The sequence below is a fragment of the Carya illinoinensis genome, chromosome 5 (genome assembly GCF_018687715.1).
Source record: "Carya illinoinensis cultivar Pawnee chromosome 5, C.illinoinensisPawnee_v1, whole genome shotgun sequence".
In the NCBI taxonomy this organism is placed as follows: domain Eukaryota; kingdom Viridiplantae; phylum Streptophyta; class Magnoliopsida; order Fagales; family Juglandaceae; genus Carya; species Carya illinoinensis.
This window is the reverse complement of record NC_056756.1, coordinates 26,989,211-27,006,265: the sequence shown is the minus strand read 5'-3', so window position 1 is coordinate 27,006,265 and position 17,055 is coordinate 26,989,211. Positions and strand designations below refer to the sequence as shown.

The 17,055-nt window shown below is 33.7% G+C and overlaps 1 protein-coding gene and 1 non-coding gene across 5 annotated transcripts; both read right to left on the bottom strand.

The window, feature by feature from the left end:
- Nucleotides 1-1,052: 1,052 nt before the first annotated feature.
- On the bottom strand, nucleotides 1,053-1,160 carry LOC122312097. The gene has a single exon (XR_006243011.1). It is a non-coding gene; the product is annotated as a small nucleolar RNA R71 (small nucleolar RNA).
- A 7,788-nt stretch (nucleotides 1,161-8,948) lies between these two features.
- Nucleotides 8,949-15,589, bottom strand: LOC122310786 (pentatricopeptide repeat-containing protein At5g61370, mitochondrial). 4 transcript variants are annotated; one of them, XM_043124925.1, is made up of 7 exons: nucleotides 15,406-15,589; nucleotides 15,268-15,282; nucleotides 12,131-13,746; nucleotides 11,380-11,468; nucleotides 11,228-11,287; nucleotides 11,065-11,101; nucleotides 8,949-9,231 (listed from the first exon to the last, which is right to left on the bottom strand). In XM_043124925.1, exons 3-7 carry the CDS (start codon nucleotides 13,574-13,576, stop codon nucleotides 9,211-9,213), a joined length of 1,653 nt encoding a protein of 550 aa, XP_042980859.1. In that variant the 5' UTR covers nucleotides 13,577-13,746; nucleotides 15,268-15,282; nucleotides 15,406-15,589; the 3' UTR covers nucleotides 8,949-9,210. The 4 variants fall into 4 exon arrangements, 3 of the variants coding, with proteins under 3 accessions (XP_042980859.1, XP_042980858.1, XP_042980856.1); XM_043124924.1 differs by having other exon boundaries at nucleotides 12,131-15,282; XM_043124922.1 differs by lacking the exon at nucleotides 15,268-15,282.
- Nucleotides 15,590-17,055: the final 1,466 nt, after the last annotated feature.

Below are 17,055 nucleotides of genomic sequence, written 5' to 3'. Positions count from 1 at the left end.
GTATTTTAAAAGTGGTGAATGATTTTTCAAAGAGTTACATTTAATTTAATTTTGGTTTATAAATCTATACCTTCCAATTGGAAATTTTGGAAATTGAGTTCCTAATTAAGTTATCCAATGAATTAAAAATAATTAAAATACCGGATTTGTGTAAGAGATTCTCAACTCCCTACTGTTCATCAAATTTGAGTACTTTTTCCTTTAATCACTTTGTTTCACTTTAATTTGTATTTAAAATTAATCTTTATTCTCCATTAATTATTTAATATTTTTCTTTAGTGTTTTTCTTCCTTCTGCTATTCTTTTAATTTGTCTCCATGTGGAATCAACACCCCAAATCTGTGCTACAACTACCGCGTTATTCTTTGGGCGTAATCAAATTTTGACGCCGTTGCCAGGGAGACGGTAGAAGAATTGTTAGATAGTTTTTCTTTATGGCAGTTTGTAAAGGCGGTAACTTCGTTCCCTCTTTTAGCATGCTGGATCTTTATTTTCTTTTCTTTTTCTTTTGATAGTTTTTTTTTTAGTGTTGCATTTTTCCTACCTTGCATGCACAGGTATAGAGACGCATTGGGTCGATTTGCTTGTAGACTTGTATTAGAGTCAGAGTCTAATTTTTCTAATCATTTGTTTGATAATTTTTCTAATTCTAAGGAAATGATAATTCTAAGGAAATGAGTTAACATGGAGATCAGCCCATTAGGAGCCTTCAGAATTACCTCCACCCTACACGCACAGCCACACCATCATGCATCATGTTTCCAACTAATACTCGCCAACTGGATTTTAAAACAGGGATGATAGTTACTCCTTACTTTTTATGGTTTGAAAAATGAAAACTCATTTATGCACGTTAGGGAGTTTGAGGAAGTATTTGTGACTTTTTATAGTCAAAATGCAACTGATGACATTGTGAGACTTAAGTTCTTTCCTTTCTCTTTGAATGATAGAGCTAAGAGTTGGCTATACTCGCTGAAACCACGGTCTATTGGGTCATGGAATGAGATGACACAAATCTTCTTTATTAAATACTTTCCCCAATATAAGACCAATGCTTTAAAAAGGCAAATTTCCACTTTTGCACAAAAGGATAGTGAGACTTTGTGTCAGTCTTGAGAAAAATTTAAAGAGTTGTTAAGTATGTATCCTCACCATGAGTATGAGAATTGACGCTTAGTGAGCTATTTTTATAAGGGACTTACACCTAGAGAGTGTCAATTTGTGGAGATGATGTGTAATTGTGAGTTCTTACAAAAAGATCTTGATGAGGCCATAAAATACCTCAATGAGCTTGTTAAAAAAACTCACACTTGGACTGGACTTAGTGCTACTGAGAGCACAAATAGGTCACAACCTATAGAAAACCTAAATGGTGGTAGAATTTATCATCTTAGGGAAGAGGATAACCTAAAGGTTAAGGTTGAGATGCTCACTAGGGAGTTAGAGGTTTTAAAGACTAAGAACTTAAAGCCAACACACGTGGCTAATCATGCAGAGTCTTTTAAACCATGTTTTGTGTGTGGCATTGTAGATCACCTTGCCCAAGAGTTTCCCACATTTGTTGAGATGAGAGGGATGTATGAGGAACAATGTAATACCTTAGGTATGTACAAGAAGCCTTTTACACCTTTCTCTGATACCTATAATCCGGGGTGGCACAATCACCCCAATTTTAGCTGGAAGTTTAAAATCAATAGCCTGCACAACCCCTTAGATCATATCCTACACCATATCATGCACCTACATCTTCTAGGAGTCCTTTAGAAGACACTTTGCATACTTTTATTGAGGCACAGGGTAAGACTAACTAAAAGTTTGAATCTTTGATTACACAGAGTGTTCAAAAAAACAAAGAGATAAAGAGTCATATGTCCAAATTGATGAGCTCCTTGAGTGTGAATGAGCGAGGAAAGTTCCATTCTAAAGCTCAGTCCGCACCCCATGGTCAACACATGGCACAAGAGAAATTGAAGGATGTGAATACCATTGTGACACGAAATGGTAAGTCATTACACATCCCAACAACAAACAAATCAGAGAATGTGGAAGAGGATCAAAGCAATAGTGGTACCGAGCTACCCAAAGAATCCAAGGTAATAAAGAAATCAGTTAAGGTACCATTTCTTCAAGTTTTAAAACTAAATAAGCGAACTTTGGATCCTATCAATGAAATCTTGGAGAACCTCAAGAAGATAAAAATTAACCTTTCTCTTTTGCATGTTATTAAACAAGTTCTTACTTATACAAAAGTTATTAAAGATTTGTGTACAGTTAAGAGGAAGCATCATGTGAAGAAGACAGCATTCCTGACAAAGCAAGTTAGTGCTCTAATTGAGCAGCAGATTCCTCCAAAGTACAAGGATCCTGGTTGTCCAACCAACCATTGCATGTAACATTGGAAGTCATGAGTTTGGGCAAACTTTACTAGATTTAGGAGCTAGCGTGAATCTAATTTCATATTCTATTTATTTGTAGTTGGAATTGGGAGAAATCAAACCAACCACTGTGGTATTGCAATTGGCTGACCATTCAGTCAAAGTACCCCGGGGTGTGGTAGAGGATGTTCTAATTCAAATTGACAAATTTGATTATCTTGTTGATTTCCTAATCCTTGACACTAGCACTGTTGTTGATACTACTAAAATTCTTGTGATTTTAAGTAAGCCTTTCCTTACCACTGCTAATGCTCTTATTAATTGTCGGAATGGGCTCATGAAGCTTTCTTTTGGAAACATGACTCTCGAGATGAATATCTTCCATATTGCAAAGCAGCCAGAAGATGATGACGAGAGCCACTAGACATACATGATTGACTCACTCATAGAAATGGGAGTTTCAATAGCCCATGATTTTGACCCCCTTGAGTATTTTCTTGTTAATTATGAGTTTGATTCTATCAGTAATCCATCTGATGTAGTTGATATTTGTGCTATCTTTGATAGAACTCAGGATTATGGCAGTCAAGCCTGGCAACCGAAGTTTGAGGAGTTGCCTAAGAAAGGGGAAAAACAAATTCCTTCAAGTGTGGAAGCACCCAAAGTTGAATTGAAACCTCTACATGAGGGTTTAAAGCATGCTTTCCTTGGTCTAGGTGATACATTTCCTATTATTATCTTATCTGAATTGTCTAAGTCTAAAGGTGAGAAATTAATTTAGACCCTAAGTGAGCATAAGTCAACCTTAGGTTGGAGCATTACTGATATAAAAGGTGTTAGTCCCCTGGTCTGATCTTATAAGATTAATTTGGTAGAAGAAACTAGCCCTCATAGAGACCCCCATCGTAGGCTTAATTCCAATATGAAAGAAGTGGTAAAAAATGAAGTATTGAAACTATTAGATGTTGGAATCATATATCCTATTGCTGATAGTAAATGAGTAAGTCCTACACAGGTTGTTCCTAAGAAGTCAGGTGTTACTGTGGTGAAGAATGACCTGGGAGAGCTAGTCCCTACAAAACTTGTGACTAGATGGCGAATGTGCATTGATTACAGAAAATTGAATGCTGCCACCCAGAAAGACCATTTTCATCTTTCTTTTATTGATCAAATTCTTGAGCATGTGGCTGGTCATCCTTTTTATTGTTTCTTGGATGGTTATTTTGGTTATTATCAAATTGAAATTGCATTAGAAGATCAGGATAAAATCACTTTCATTTGTCCTTTTGGTACTTATGCTTTTCATATAATGTCATTTGGATTGTATAATGCACCTGCTACTTTTCAACGTTGCATGATGAGCATTCTTAGTGAAATGGTTGAAAATTGCATGGAAGTTTTTTTGGATGACTTGACTGTTTTTTTATCTTCTTTTGATGCATGCTTATTGAATTTAGAGAGGGTGTTGACTCGTTGTAAGGAGAATGAATTGGTTTTGAATTGGAAAAAATGCTACTTTATGGTACCTTCAAGTATTGTCTTAGGGCATATTATTTCTTCTAGGAGGATAGAGGTTGATCAATCTAAGATTGAATTAATATCTAAGTTGCCTACACCTAGGACAATAAAGGATGTGAGATCCTTTCTTGGTCATGCGAACTTTTATAAGAGGTTTATACATAATTTTTTCACCATATATAGATTATTATGTGACCTCTTAGCTAAAGATGCCCCATTTGAGTGGACACAAGATTGTCAAAAGGCCTTTAAAACGCTAATTGGCAAGCTTACCTTAGCACCCATAATGCAGCCACCTGATTGGACTTTACTTTTTGAGATCATGTGTGATGCTAGTGATTTTGCTGTAAGTGCTGTTCTTGAACAACGAAGGGAGAGGAAGCCTTTTGTCATTTACTATGCTAGTAGAACTCTAATTATTGATCAGATAAATTACTCCACTACTGAAAAAGAGTTGCTAGCTGTAGTGCTTGCTTTGGATAAGTTTCGTGCTTATTTGATTGGCTCTCCTATTATTATTTTCATAAATCATGCAGCCCTTAAGTACCTTCTTACAAAGAAGGATGCTAAGCCACGATTAATACAGTGGATTTTACTTTTGCAGGAATTTGACATCACCATCAAAGACAAGAAAGGAGTGGAGAACATAGTGGCTGACCATCTCTCAAGGTTTACATTTAAGGACACCTCTGACCACCTGCCAATCAGGGATGATTTTTCTAATGAGTATTTACTTTCTATTACTTATCTACCATGATTTGCTCATATTATGAATTATTTAGCTGCAGGTGAGATACTAGTGGATTGGAGCACTCTGGACAAGAGGAAGTTCATGACTGAGGTACGTAATTTCTATTGGGATGACCCTTTTCTTTTCAAATACTGCCTAGACCAAATTTGAAGGCATTGCATCCCTAATGAAGAGATTGCCAGCGTCTTGAAATTTTGTCACTCCCAAGCTTGTGAGGGCTACTTGTTAATGAAGAAAACCAATACAAAAATTTTGCAGCATGGATTTTATTGGCCCACCATATTTAAGGATACAAACATCTATTATCGCTCATGTGAACAGTGTCAAAAGTTGGGAGTTATGTCCCATCGTAATATGATGTCCTCAAATCCAATTTTAGTGATTGAAATTTTTTATTGTTGGAATATTTATTTTATGGGACCATTTCCTCATTTTTTTTTATATCAATATATTATTGTGGCAGTAGATTATGTGTCAAAATGGGTAGAGGCAGTAGCTTGCAGGAGCAATGATAATAGGACGATAATTAAATTTTTCAAAGAGAATGTGTTATCTCGATTTGGTACACCACGTGCTATCATTAGTGATCGTGGTATGTATTTTTGCGACCTTTCTTTTGAGACTTTGATGAAAAAATATGATGTGATACATAAAATCTCTACTGCCTACCATCCCCAAATAAGTGGACAGGTAGAACTTGCAAACAGGGAAATTAAGCAAATTTTAGAAAAAACGGTCAACCCAAATAGCAAAGATTGGTCTTTAAGACTAGTTGATGCACTTTGGGCTTACCGTACAGCTTTCAAAACTCCCTTAGGTATGTCACCTGATAGGCCTTTTTTTTTTGGAAAGCCTTGCCACTTACCTGTGGAGCTGGAGCATCGAGCTTATTGGGTCATCAAACATTTTAATTTTGACATGGGAGAAGCATGTAAGAATAGAAAATTTCAATTGACCGAGTTAAAGGAGCTGAGAAATGATGCTTATGAGAACTTTAGAATCTATAAGACTAAAATGAAAGCGTTTCATGAAAAAAATATTTAGAGAAAAACATTTAAGTCTAATGATCGAGTGTTCTTATATGATTCTAGACTCCATAAACACCCAGGAAAACCTCGATCTAGGTGGACTGGCCCTTTTATAGTGAAAAATATTTTTACAAATGGGGCGGTAGAAATAGAAGATCTTAAGGATGGTCGGATCTTTAAAATAAATGGTCAACGCCTTAAAGTATTAATTGATAGGCAAGTTCTGGAAGTGGAAGACATTCCACTTGTGGATCCGGTCTATAAACCTTGACCACGCCACCCAGGTATGTTTTTCTTTATTTGTTCTGTTTTGTTTTTATTTTCTCTTATTTTCTTTCTTTTCCTTTTTGTTTGCTATAATTTTCTTTGTCTTTGTTTGTAGGTTAGTTTCATTTTATCATTTCAGGTTATCATCTTTATTGCTTAGCAAGCTACACACGTCACTCATAAGGTGTATTCTACCATTTTCAGTTACTCCACATTCAATTTTGATTCTTAAACATTGATAACAATGTTTCATTTAACTTGGGGGGTGGTGGTGCAAATTCAGTATTTAGAATGCTTGTTGGAACTCTGTGGCATATTTTTATTTGTAAATTTTTTAAAGTTTGCATCACACGTGCATCCTTTTCACATGTGTACTCATTCTCATTCATAGTCATCTTTGTGGATTCACCAAACCCACCATAATCATTTTAGTTGAAGCATTCATAGAACCCTTAATGCACTCATCTAAGCTTTGTGGTAAGATGGTCATTTGACACATATAGTTAGAGAACTCTTTTACTTAAGTATTCATGTGAGTTTGGAGAAGATTGAGAGCCTACAAATACAGTAATTGTGATAAGTGTTCATTTATCTATTGAATTGGGCACTACTTTTGATCATATCATTACATGGTTTGTGGTATGGTGGATATACTTAAGATATGACGAAGGTCAACTTATGATCAACGTTTGAGCCTTTTAAGCTAATCATTTCCATCATAGACCCCTAGTAGCCAACTTTGAGCCAATAAACACATGTAACTTTTTCTTTTCATATGTCCATATCATCCATTCCTCTCCACATTGGAGTATAACCTACACACTAATTTTTCTACCCTTTTTATTTCCAAGTGTATACTAGGTGTGGAATTTACATTTTCTTTCTTTTATTTTATCGTTTTCAATAAATAAATAAAAAGAAAAAAAAAGTACAAGTTGCAAAGTGTTTAATTGAGTGAGCTTCGAAAGAAAAAAAAAAGTTGGTAGAAATGACAAGAATACCAAAGTGATATGTGTTTGTCCATTAAATTATTGGAAAAAACAAAGAGAGAGAAGAGGAAGAAGAAGGAAAAGTATTATTATTTGATGATCTGCAAAGTTGGAGAGTACATCAAGTGATAAGTGTGGTTTATTGAGATATTTAATAAAATTTCCTTTGTATGTATTTAGAAGTTTTTGAATCTCTTTCATCCTTTTTTTCTTTCATATAGCCCTAACCCAAGCCACGTTACAACCTTTTGTGATGACCGTTCTGATCCTAAGTAAGTTTTTGGAAAGACTAGTGGAAGTATCGTTGGTAGTGTTCCTATAATAAGATCAATATTTGCTTGTTGCTTGTACATAATTGCCTAATTCCCCATGAGAGTGTGTATACACCCCTTGTCAACTCCATAGAGAGAATCCTCACACAAAACACTTTTATAACAGTGAATTATGGAGTTGAACATTTCACTTGAGATGTTCTTGATGTTGTATGTGTCAAAGTTAATGGTAAGATAGTTATGACTTAGAAAACACACACACTCTGTGGATGGCTATAGGTAGATTGCTTGTGGTAGGATTATTGGATTCCTTAGATTATTTTGATGTGTGAATTTGGAAAGTATGATTTAGTGGTCTCTATGTGTGATTTTCTTTGATCTCTTTCGTTGTTTTGGGCATAACAATTGCTAAGAAATAGCAATGAGTAAGTTGAGGGGTGTGATGAGTGCGCGAAAGTGCACTCTAAATACCTTATTATTAGATTAAAATGCTAAAATGTGAATAGAAATCATAGAAATTAATGTGTATTCTTGAATTGAGTTTCTCTTTATGTTGGAATACTCCTAAACAGTTTTTTTATATTTAATTCCAGAGCTTATAAAAGAGCAAGTCAAAACCCAGTCAAATTCAAAGGAGGAGTTTCATGGGGTTTGAGAGCAATTTGGATCAAGAAAAAAAAATCACAAAAGAAAAATGCAAGAAATCTAAATCCGAAATTTGATAGGAGAAAGCCTGGACATACTTTAGTATTTTGATCGTAACTTTCTACTCACATATCGGATTGATATGATTCTTGATGCATTAAAAAGTTATCTTAAAGGTATATGAATATGTCTCTAATAAGAATTTCTAAATTCGAACTCCTAAAGCACATAAGTGACTGTCAAGATGAGTTCTAAAATTTAGGCCATTTTTTTTATACTAAAATTAAGAAGACATTAGGGTTTCTTTCATAACCTATATAAGCATATCATTAGCATGAAATAGAGAGGGAAAAGGCAAGAGGCAGATTTGAAGATAGGAGAAAATCACTTCCATAGCCGCCTGTTCACTTTAGTTTTTTTTAGAGATTTTTGTTGTCCATTATATTTATGAGCAACTAAATTCTCAAATAAGACTAGGGATAAATTTGCACATTAAATGGTATTTTTAATTTATATATTTGATTTTCAATTACTAACATTTTTTTGTTTTATCATTCTCAATTCATCGTTGATATTTTATTCTCCGAATAATCATAAAATTTATTCTTTTTATGGATTTAGTTATGTTTTTTCTATTGAATGGATTAGTTCTTTGATTATGTTTGGATAAATTATTTATCTATATTGATTTAGTTCTTTTCTACAATATCACTCCCTGAGTATATTGTCATCGTTAGATTTTCTCAATAGGAATAATAATTTAAATATTTTAAAAGTGGTAAATGATTTTTCAAAGGGTTACATTTGATTTAATTTTAGTTTATAAATCTATACATTCCGATTGAAAATTTCAGAAATTGAGTTCCTAATTGAGTTATCCAATGAATTAAGAATAATTAAAATATCATATTTGTGCAAGGGATTCCCGGCGTTCTACTGTTCATCAAATTTGAGTACTTTTTCTTTTAATCACTTTGCTTCACTTTAACTTGCATTTAAAATTAATTTTTGTTCTCTATTAATTATTTAATATTTTTCCTTAATTTTTTTGTTCCTTCTGCTATTCTTTTAATTTGTCTTCATGTGGAAACGACACCTCAAAGTTATGCTACAACTACCGCGTTATTCTTTAAGCATAATCAAATTTTGACGCCATTGTCGAGGAGACGGCAATCAACCCACTAGGACCCTTCAGAATTACAACACATTGTCACTAAGCTGTTATAGGCTGCAACTAGGTTGAAGTATTTGAAATCGGAAACGAAATCACAATGAACCCACAAATATCTGCATCCATCCATGCAAAACCATAGCTTGCCTCTTCTCTCTCTTGTTCCTTCAGCTGGATGGCTATCCTGCACCCATTCAACCTTTGCAAAACGATAGCTGCAGGAATTATAAACATCAGCAAAACATTTAAAATGAGTTATCACCAAAACAAACAAACAGCCATTCATCTGAATTACCAGTAAATAAACATGTAAAATGACAATAATGACAATAATGACTCGCCAATCTTGATCCCAAGATCAGATTATGCGAAATCTTTGCTCACTTTCAAGCTGCAAATTAGATACGGATAGTATTTATTGAACATCAATATGAATACAAGTATCAATAACGATTATGACTCCCTATCTATAGATACATGAGCACACATTATGCACACTCTGACATGTATTTAATCATATGAGGACCATTTTTTCTTCATCTCTTAAATGTTTGGAAGCCACCTTAGTGAAGAAGATAATTAAAAAATCTTAAACCACAAATGAACCATCCTTCTGGATAAAATCATCACAAATTCCTTTACCTCAATTATGCATGCCACGGGAGTATAACTTAATCACCTATAAACAACTCACACAATTGTCTTAATAAAAAATCAAGAGCCGTGGAGATAAATTGTAAAATCTGCACTACAGAAAGTTATGATTTTATTTGCAGGATATTCTCTGGTACTGGTAGTAGGACATCAGAGATTTTGTCACTAAAAGGGTTAGCTTCAGCAATGCACAATGTAAGGATATATCGATGGTCTTGAAGCAAGAAAAGCAGGCAGGGCCCGTCCTGGGTTTGTAAAGAGTCTTGCAAATAAAAGACTAGGCTTTATTATCCACAGGTAGTTTATTATCCACAGTGCAGAAAATAAAAGAGCATATGAGTAGATTCTAGACTTCATATGTAGATTTTCCAAGGCATTACTTTGGCTTTCCTTGGCATCACACATTGGCTTAATGTTGTGAAACTATTTTTACAAAGCATTTATGCTAGAAATTTATCAAAGATTCAAAATAAGCTTAATAATGTAAAAACCATTACAATCCGACTCATAAGCCACAACAGACCACACATGAGCAGTTAATTCCCAAAATCGACTCAAACTGGAATGTGTATTATCCATAGGAATGTATATTATCCATATAGGGGATCTTCTTTAAGCCCCATGGGCCACAAATAAAGCCCATGCCAGAAATTTCTGAAGGACAGAAATCACCTAAATTCAAAAAATAAAGATATGAAGATAAAACAAACGAACAACTTTCTGGTGAGAAGAAACCTTAAAGAAAGACAATTATTTGGTCTAGACATTTTTACTATTTAAAACTGCTCCCTGCATCAAATACCAACAGTTATCTTGAACAGTGTAAGCTTGCATTTCCAAAAATTTCTTGTCACCTTGGTCAGTCAGAGTCCTATATTTTGTCATTTAATAAACAAGTTGGAAGGTATCAATGTCTTGGATAAGCCAAGAGGCTAACAAGGTGTCAGTAACCATCTTATTCCTTGCAAGGAGCCTTCAATATAGACAAAATAGTGCTCCATCCCTTCATGTTAATAGGCTATACAAGAACTAGTTATGAACCCAGTCGTAATTTTCTAGTAAAGGAAATTCAAATTCTAGAATGGGTTTTAAAGAATCATTTCATGGAGTTTATCCCAAATAACAGAGTTAGCCATTTGTCACAATGACAGCAACTCAACAAGCGCAAACTTACTATCTTAAAACATACATAACCAGTCCAACCAAAAGCTTCATAACCAAGAAAATGACCCAAGTTTCAGATAGTAATGACCTTCCATGTTCATATATGTAAAATAACTGCAGTCGCAAATTACAAGCAGAAAAGACATGAGACACATTATCAGAAAGGATATGCATTGAATTAATTCCAGAAAAGTGCACAGCCATGAATACAAGGAAGAAAATAACTTCACCTCTAGATAGAAATGTGCATCAGGAAGTGGCTCACATCTACATCAACAAAAAAAAATCAAGACCACTTTATTCTGAAAATGGTATGTAATAGTACAGTTCAAACAAACTAATTAGTGCGCACACTAGCCAAGTCATAAGGTAAAAAAGGTATCAAACACCTACCCAGTTCTCGACTTCACAAGCAAAATCATCTGTGGAAACAGTTTTAGAATCAATGATAACCTACATGATTAATAGTGAGGAATCCTTGATCAATCAGATATACCTTAAGAAGGTCCTATCAAAACAAAAAAAAAAAAAAAAAAAAGATATACCTTAAGAAGGAAAAGTGAAAGAAAGAAAAGGACCAGTGACAATAATCTACCATTCCCATCCAATGTTTCCTTCCATTATTCACCTCACCTGATGTCCACATAAACAAAAATAACATAACATTATTTGCATGGATATCTTTCACATGATATATAGAATTATAGCTTATGATGTAGACGGAGGTCTGTGTCATCAATAGACCAAAGCAGAACTTGGATTCTATCTTTTGTCAATTTTAATAGAGCAAAAATAAACTTTTTTTTTTCCAAATAAAAAAGAAATGGAAAAAAATAAACTCTCGTAAGCGCCATGTCTACAATCTCTTCGCTTACCCACTCTTTTGCAACAGTCCCCTTAGGCCTAAAGTAAAACAATTGATATAGACTATCAACTAAAGCTTAGACAACAACTTAGCTATTCATACGGCTTCTCAAATATGCAATATACAAAGGTTGTATATCATATGGAGATGCTGGCATCTCCATACTTGTCCATTTGTCATAATTTTATCATGAGATATGAATGCTTGACAGGAAGATTAACCATCAATGGACTGACTCATCAGATGGAATAAGAGATTCAAATAACACATGCACTATACAGTTTTTTAACGTATCAAGTTATACATTTGCTAGTGGATTATCCGGGGGAAAAATAACTAATGATAAATGTGCTTGCAAAAAACGAAGCCTCATGAGAGCTTCATAGAAGGAGATTTAAAAAAAAAAAAAAATCTGATCATTTTGAAGCAGAAGTCTTGTTTTTCTTCTTTTTGTTGCTGGCCTTTTCAAAATTATTTGCAACTTGTACTAGCTTCTTGGCTGCGGTGCATTCCACAAGGCTGACCTTTTCCAAATTCCTTGTTGGCTTGAAAACCTTGGTGATTGAAGGGTCCAACACATCACTTGAGAAGTGAAGAGTAACACCCATTCCCATGGCCTCGTTCCAGAGCTCTTTACCCTTCTCAAAGTCCCCTCCCCTACACAGTTTTGGTATAAGCACATCATAAACTGGCCCATAACCACCCAACGAACATCTCTTCATTCGCTCAAAGAGCTCAAGAGCATGATTCAACCTCTCAGCTCCACATAGAATACCGATCAAATCATAGTAAAACATACGATCTGGTACCAACCCTTCTGCAATCATCTCATCCACTATCTTATTACCTTTACCATATCTCCCAGTCAAATACGATACCCTTGCAACAAGATAATAGCTAGTCCAATCTGGAGAACAGCCTGACTTCCTCATTGTCTCAAGAATTCGACAAGCTTCCTTCACTCTTCTTGCCCTTACAAGACAAGAAAGCAAGATATTATAACTAATTGACGTTGGTACAATCTTATAGGACCTCATCTCCATCATCACATTCAAGGTCTCAGGAACAAGGCCAGAAGGATTGCGTTTAAGATTTCTCTCACAAAGGCACCGAAGGAATGTATTATAGCAAAATAAATCTGGCATAAACCCAGCTGACTTCATTTCCTTGATGATTCTTCGCGCTTCCTTGGCATTCTCCTGCTCAGACCAACCATAGAGAAGGCTCCTGTAAATGCATTGCTCTACACCAGAAATCTTATCCTTGTGGTGCCAAACAACCCCCTCTGCTCGCCTAGCATGCCCTTTTCCGCATAAAGCGGTTATAATTGCAGTGACAGTAACTCTATCTTGGGGGCACTTGTACTTGTCCAAGTTCTTGAAAATACCCAATGCCTCATCTTCTCTCCCCAGTTTAACCAATGTCTCAGCTACAACACTAAAAGTATGAGTATCCATAGCCCGACCTTCCTTCCTAAGATCTGAAATCAATATATCCATTGCCGTGCGATCATTTTTCTCAGCAAATACTCGAATGGAATGATTATAATCCTTGTCTTCCAAACTATAATTCAAATTCTTACGATTCCACAAAAAAAATCTCAGCAATCTTCTACTGGGTGCTTCGTGCTTGCATGAGTCAATTACTTGGGTCACTAGTGATGATGTTAAAGAAGCTGAAAATTTATTTAGATTCAATTCTAGTTCATCTAATCCACCAATCGAACTTGAAATGATACTGCATAGCTCCTGCAAATTGGGTGGTGGCAGGTTTGGCTGCATTGTGCAGTAAAGACATAAATATCGATGTTCGTGTTTGTGGGCTCTGATAACTTGCCAAAGAAAATTTCGCCATTTCGATTTCATAACGATGTGCATCTTCTATCTTCAGTAGGAAATTTATCAAGCCGGCAGTGTGCACATGCAACTTAATTCTATTAGTCATAGAGCCATCTGAACATACATACTGGCAACGGTGTAAATACATCTCTTGCACTTCAGACCCTTTGCTCTCTCCATCGGACTATAGGTTCTCTGCTGGTCTTGCCCTTCAGAAATTTAAATTCAAGACATGATAATGAAGAAGAAAGATAAGAACCCATAGCATCAAAAGTATAAGATAGTAACCATTTTTTTTTTTATAGGTAGTATAAGATAGTAACCATATCAAGCACATACACACCAAATTTTCAACACATGCATATGCTATCAAAAACAGTAGGATGCTAGGTGGCTAAATGGACTGGACACACTCACACAAAATATGTTGTAGCTACATAATTCGTGATCATCTATTATTTGATGCAAATGAAATCTGACATTTGCATCAAATAAAAGAGTTTTGCTACTTGCAAAGTTTGATGTGTTGACACACTACTTGTTATGAAATCCATTATAGCTGTAAAAAAATTAAAACAGCGAGACTTCTTTACCATTGTTGGACCCACTTTAGTGACATGTCATAATGTGTAGAAAAAAAGCTTAAAAATAGATTTTTTCAATAAAATATCAAATCTTTCTTGTAAGAAAAAATGTGTCGGACACAAAAAGTACAATGTGAGAAACGGATATCTACAAATTTAATGTCTCCAAGCATGTCCTAAAACTAAGTGGCAAAAAATAAAGAATAATGCAATTGCACTTGTGTCACCAGGAAATTAAAATTCAAAATTATAGCACGTGCATGCCACATTTGGCTTATACTCCAAAATGACTAATCAATACTACATTTAGAATACCTTGGAATCATTACAAACCGTAAAAAACATTTCCTCCCAGGTGATGTCTCATTCACCACCCTCTTAAACTAATTTCAGGGCATCATAATCTCCCCTATAAAATCCATGATGTAAGGTCCAAGGCTCAGAGAGAAAAGGTGGGAGCCAATATTAAAAATCGAATTTGTTATATAAGTTCTAAGTTTATCCAAATTTTATAAATAAAATACACGATGTTTACGCATCCTAAGTTTATAAAGATCATTTTTTTCTTTTTGCGAAAGAAGTGTATAAGGAAAAGAAAAGGAAGGAAGGAGGAATTTAGAGCAATCCCAAAAGATTTTGTATCTTGTTCTTTACTTTTTCTATCATACCTAGTGAGTTTTACATACTACCAAATATCAGCTTATATTCAAATAATCTTTTTTAATTTTTTTCATTCATTTCAAATATTTCCTCTAAGTACTAATGAATTCACAATATACCCATATTTTTTTATTTTCAATATGTCCCTATATACAATATGACATAATTCTGTCCTGCACACAAATAAAAACTACAAATAAATTTCCTTTTATGTTCAAGTACAAAACATATATGCTTCGAAAAAAAAAAAGTACAAACATATATATCTCCTTCTATTATTTGTTATCTATTATAAAAGAGGCTATCGACATGTGAACAGTGTGACAGTGAGTTTTGTTTGATGTTTGTCCCTGCTGGCCGTGCATTGCTTTTTGTCTTGCACATTTGTTTGCCGACATTTTCTCTCCCTTTTCTCTTTCACAGTTTATCGGCATGTGAACAGGGCCAGAGGGCAACCCCGAGACGAAGGGAGAGACAGAGACTTACCGGCGTGCAGCAGATCTGCAACACAGAGGGCGGCAGAATGGGTGGCGAAGGAAAGGAAAATACAGAGAAGTGAGAGAGAAACAGAGAGGGCAACAGACACAGAGAGAGAGAGAGGTGGATGGAGAGATAGCAGCTTACTGGCGTGAGGCGGCGCGGCTGTTGCGGCGTGTAGATCAGGGTCGCACGAACAGGTACGACGGTGGCAGCACGGTGTCGCTGGGTTGGCTTATGGAGAGAAACAGAGAGGGAAAAGGGAAGAGACTGAGCTAGCGTCACAATTAGACGACAAAACGCACCGTTTGGTTCTTCTTCTTTTTTAATTTTTTTGTGGACAGGTTGGGCTAATGTGTCTTGAGCTGGCGTCACAATTATCCTTCAAAGTTATAGTGGTTATTTTAATTTTTTTTTAATAGTTAATAAAATGATAATTAATATAACTATATATATGTATATATTTTAAATAGTCGAGAATGTTAAAATAATGTTTAAAAAATTATTTTTAGTTTTTATTTTTCGTAATCGTCTCAACTATTACTTTTATTTTATATAAAAAAATTTTACAAAAAACCCTTACACTATATACTTCCATCTAACTTATTTGCGATTTATTATTTTTATCTTTCTATTTAAAGATATACATATTTAAATATTAATCAGGTGATATTAAAATGTACTGATTATTTTATATTTAAAATTTAAATTAACATTGTTTTCAATAAAATTTACTTTTTAACCAATCACATTAGATTGATACACATATTAGTACACAATTATGCTTGCAACTAGATTTTTCCTTAAAAAGTCAAGGGCAGAAAGCAAGGCAAGTCTAAAGGCAAATAAAATTTGAGAAACAAATTAAAAATTTAGGATTTTTTTTATATTTCTTCTTATATTTAAAAATATAAACAATTTCGTATTTTCCTATCTAATATTATTTGAAAAAAAATAATAATTATCCTCATATTATTATTCATAGTAATTCATAAAAATAAATCATAAATCATTGGACTAATAATATTTTCATTTTAAAGTAATATTAAAAGGATTAATAATACTTTTTATCCTTTAGAAAAATGGTAAGAACATCTTTTCATTTTCTAAGATTCCTATTGCAATTCCAAATTTGAAAAGAATAATAATATTATGTTTAAGTTAAAAAAAATGAAAATATTATCCTTAAATTTAAAAAATAATATTTTATTACTATAAGATATCGTTTTAAAAAAATAATTGTCTCCATATTATTTTTCATCATATTGAATCATATTGAATAACACTTTTTAAACTAAAATTATTTCTATTTGAAAAAAAAAATACATGATTCTTTTTTAAATTTCAAATTAAGAGTCTGGTTTTATATTTTATCATTTCAATAGCAATTATATCCATATAGTTTTCTGAGTTAATTAAAAAATATTATTTTTCTTTTTCAATTATAAGAAAATTATTATTATTATTATTATTATTATTATTATTATTATTATTATTATTTAATTGGTCTTATAACAAGTGGAGGAATGCATGTCCTATTATGGTTTCAATATAATGAGTTCTAAACATTTGATTAGTTATATGTTCAATAATTTTACATTTTCTATTTCCTTCATTTTTTTTCAAATATAATTATAATCATTTGTAAAATTTGTTATATGGATTTATGACCGTCTTTACATTTTTTTCATATATGTTGTTCTAATCCATATGCAGCTTAAAATTCATATTTATTATATAAAAATGCAATAACACTACGCTCCTACCTAGTGTGTTTGTGTGTGTATATACACACAC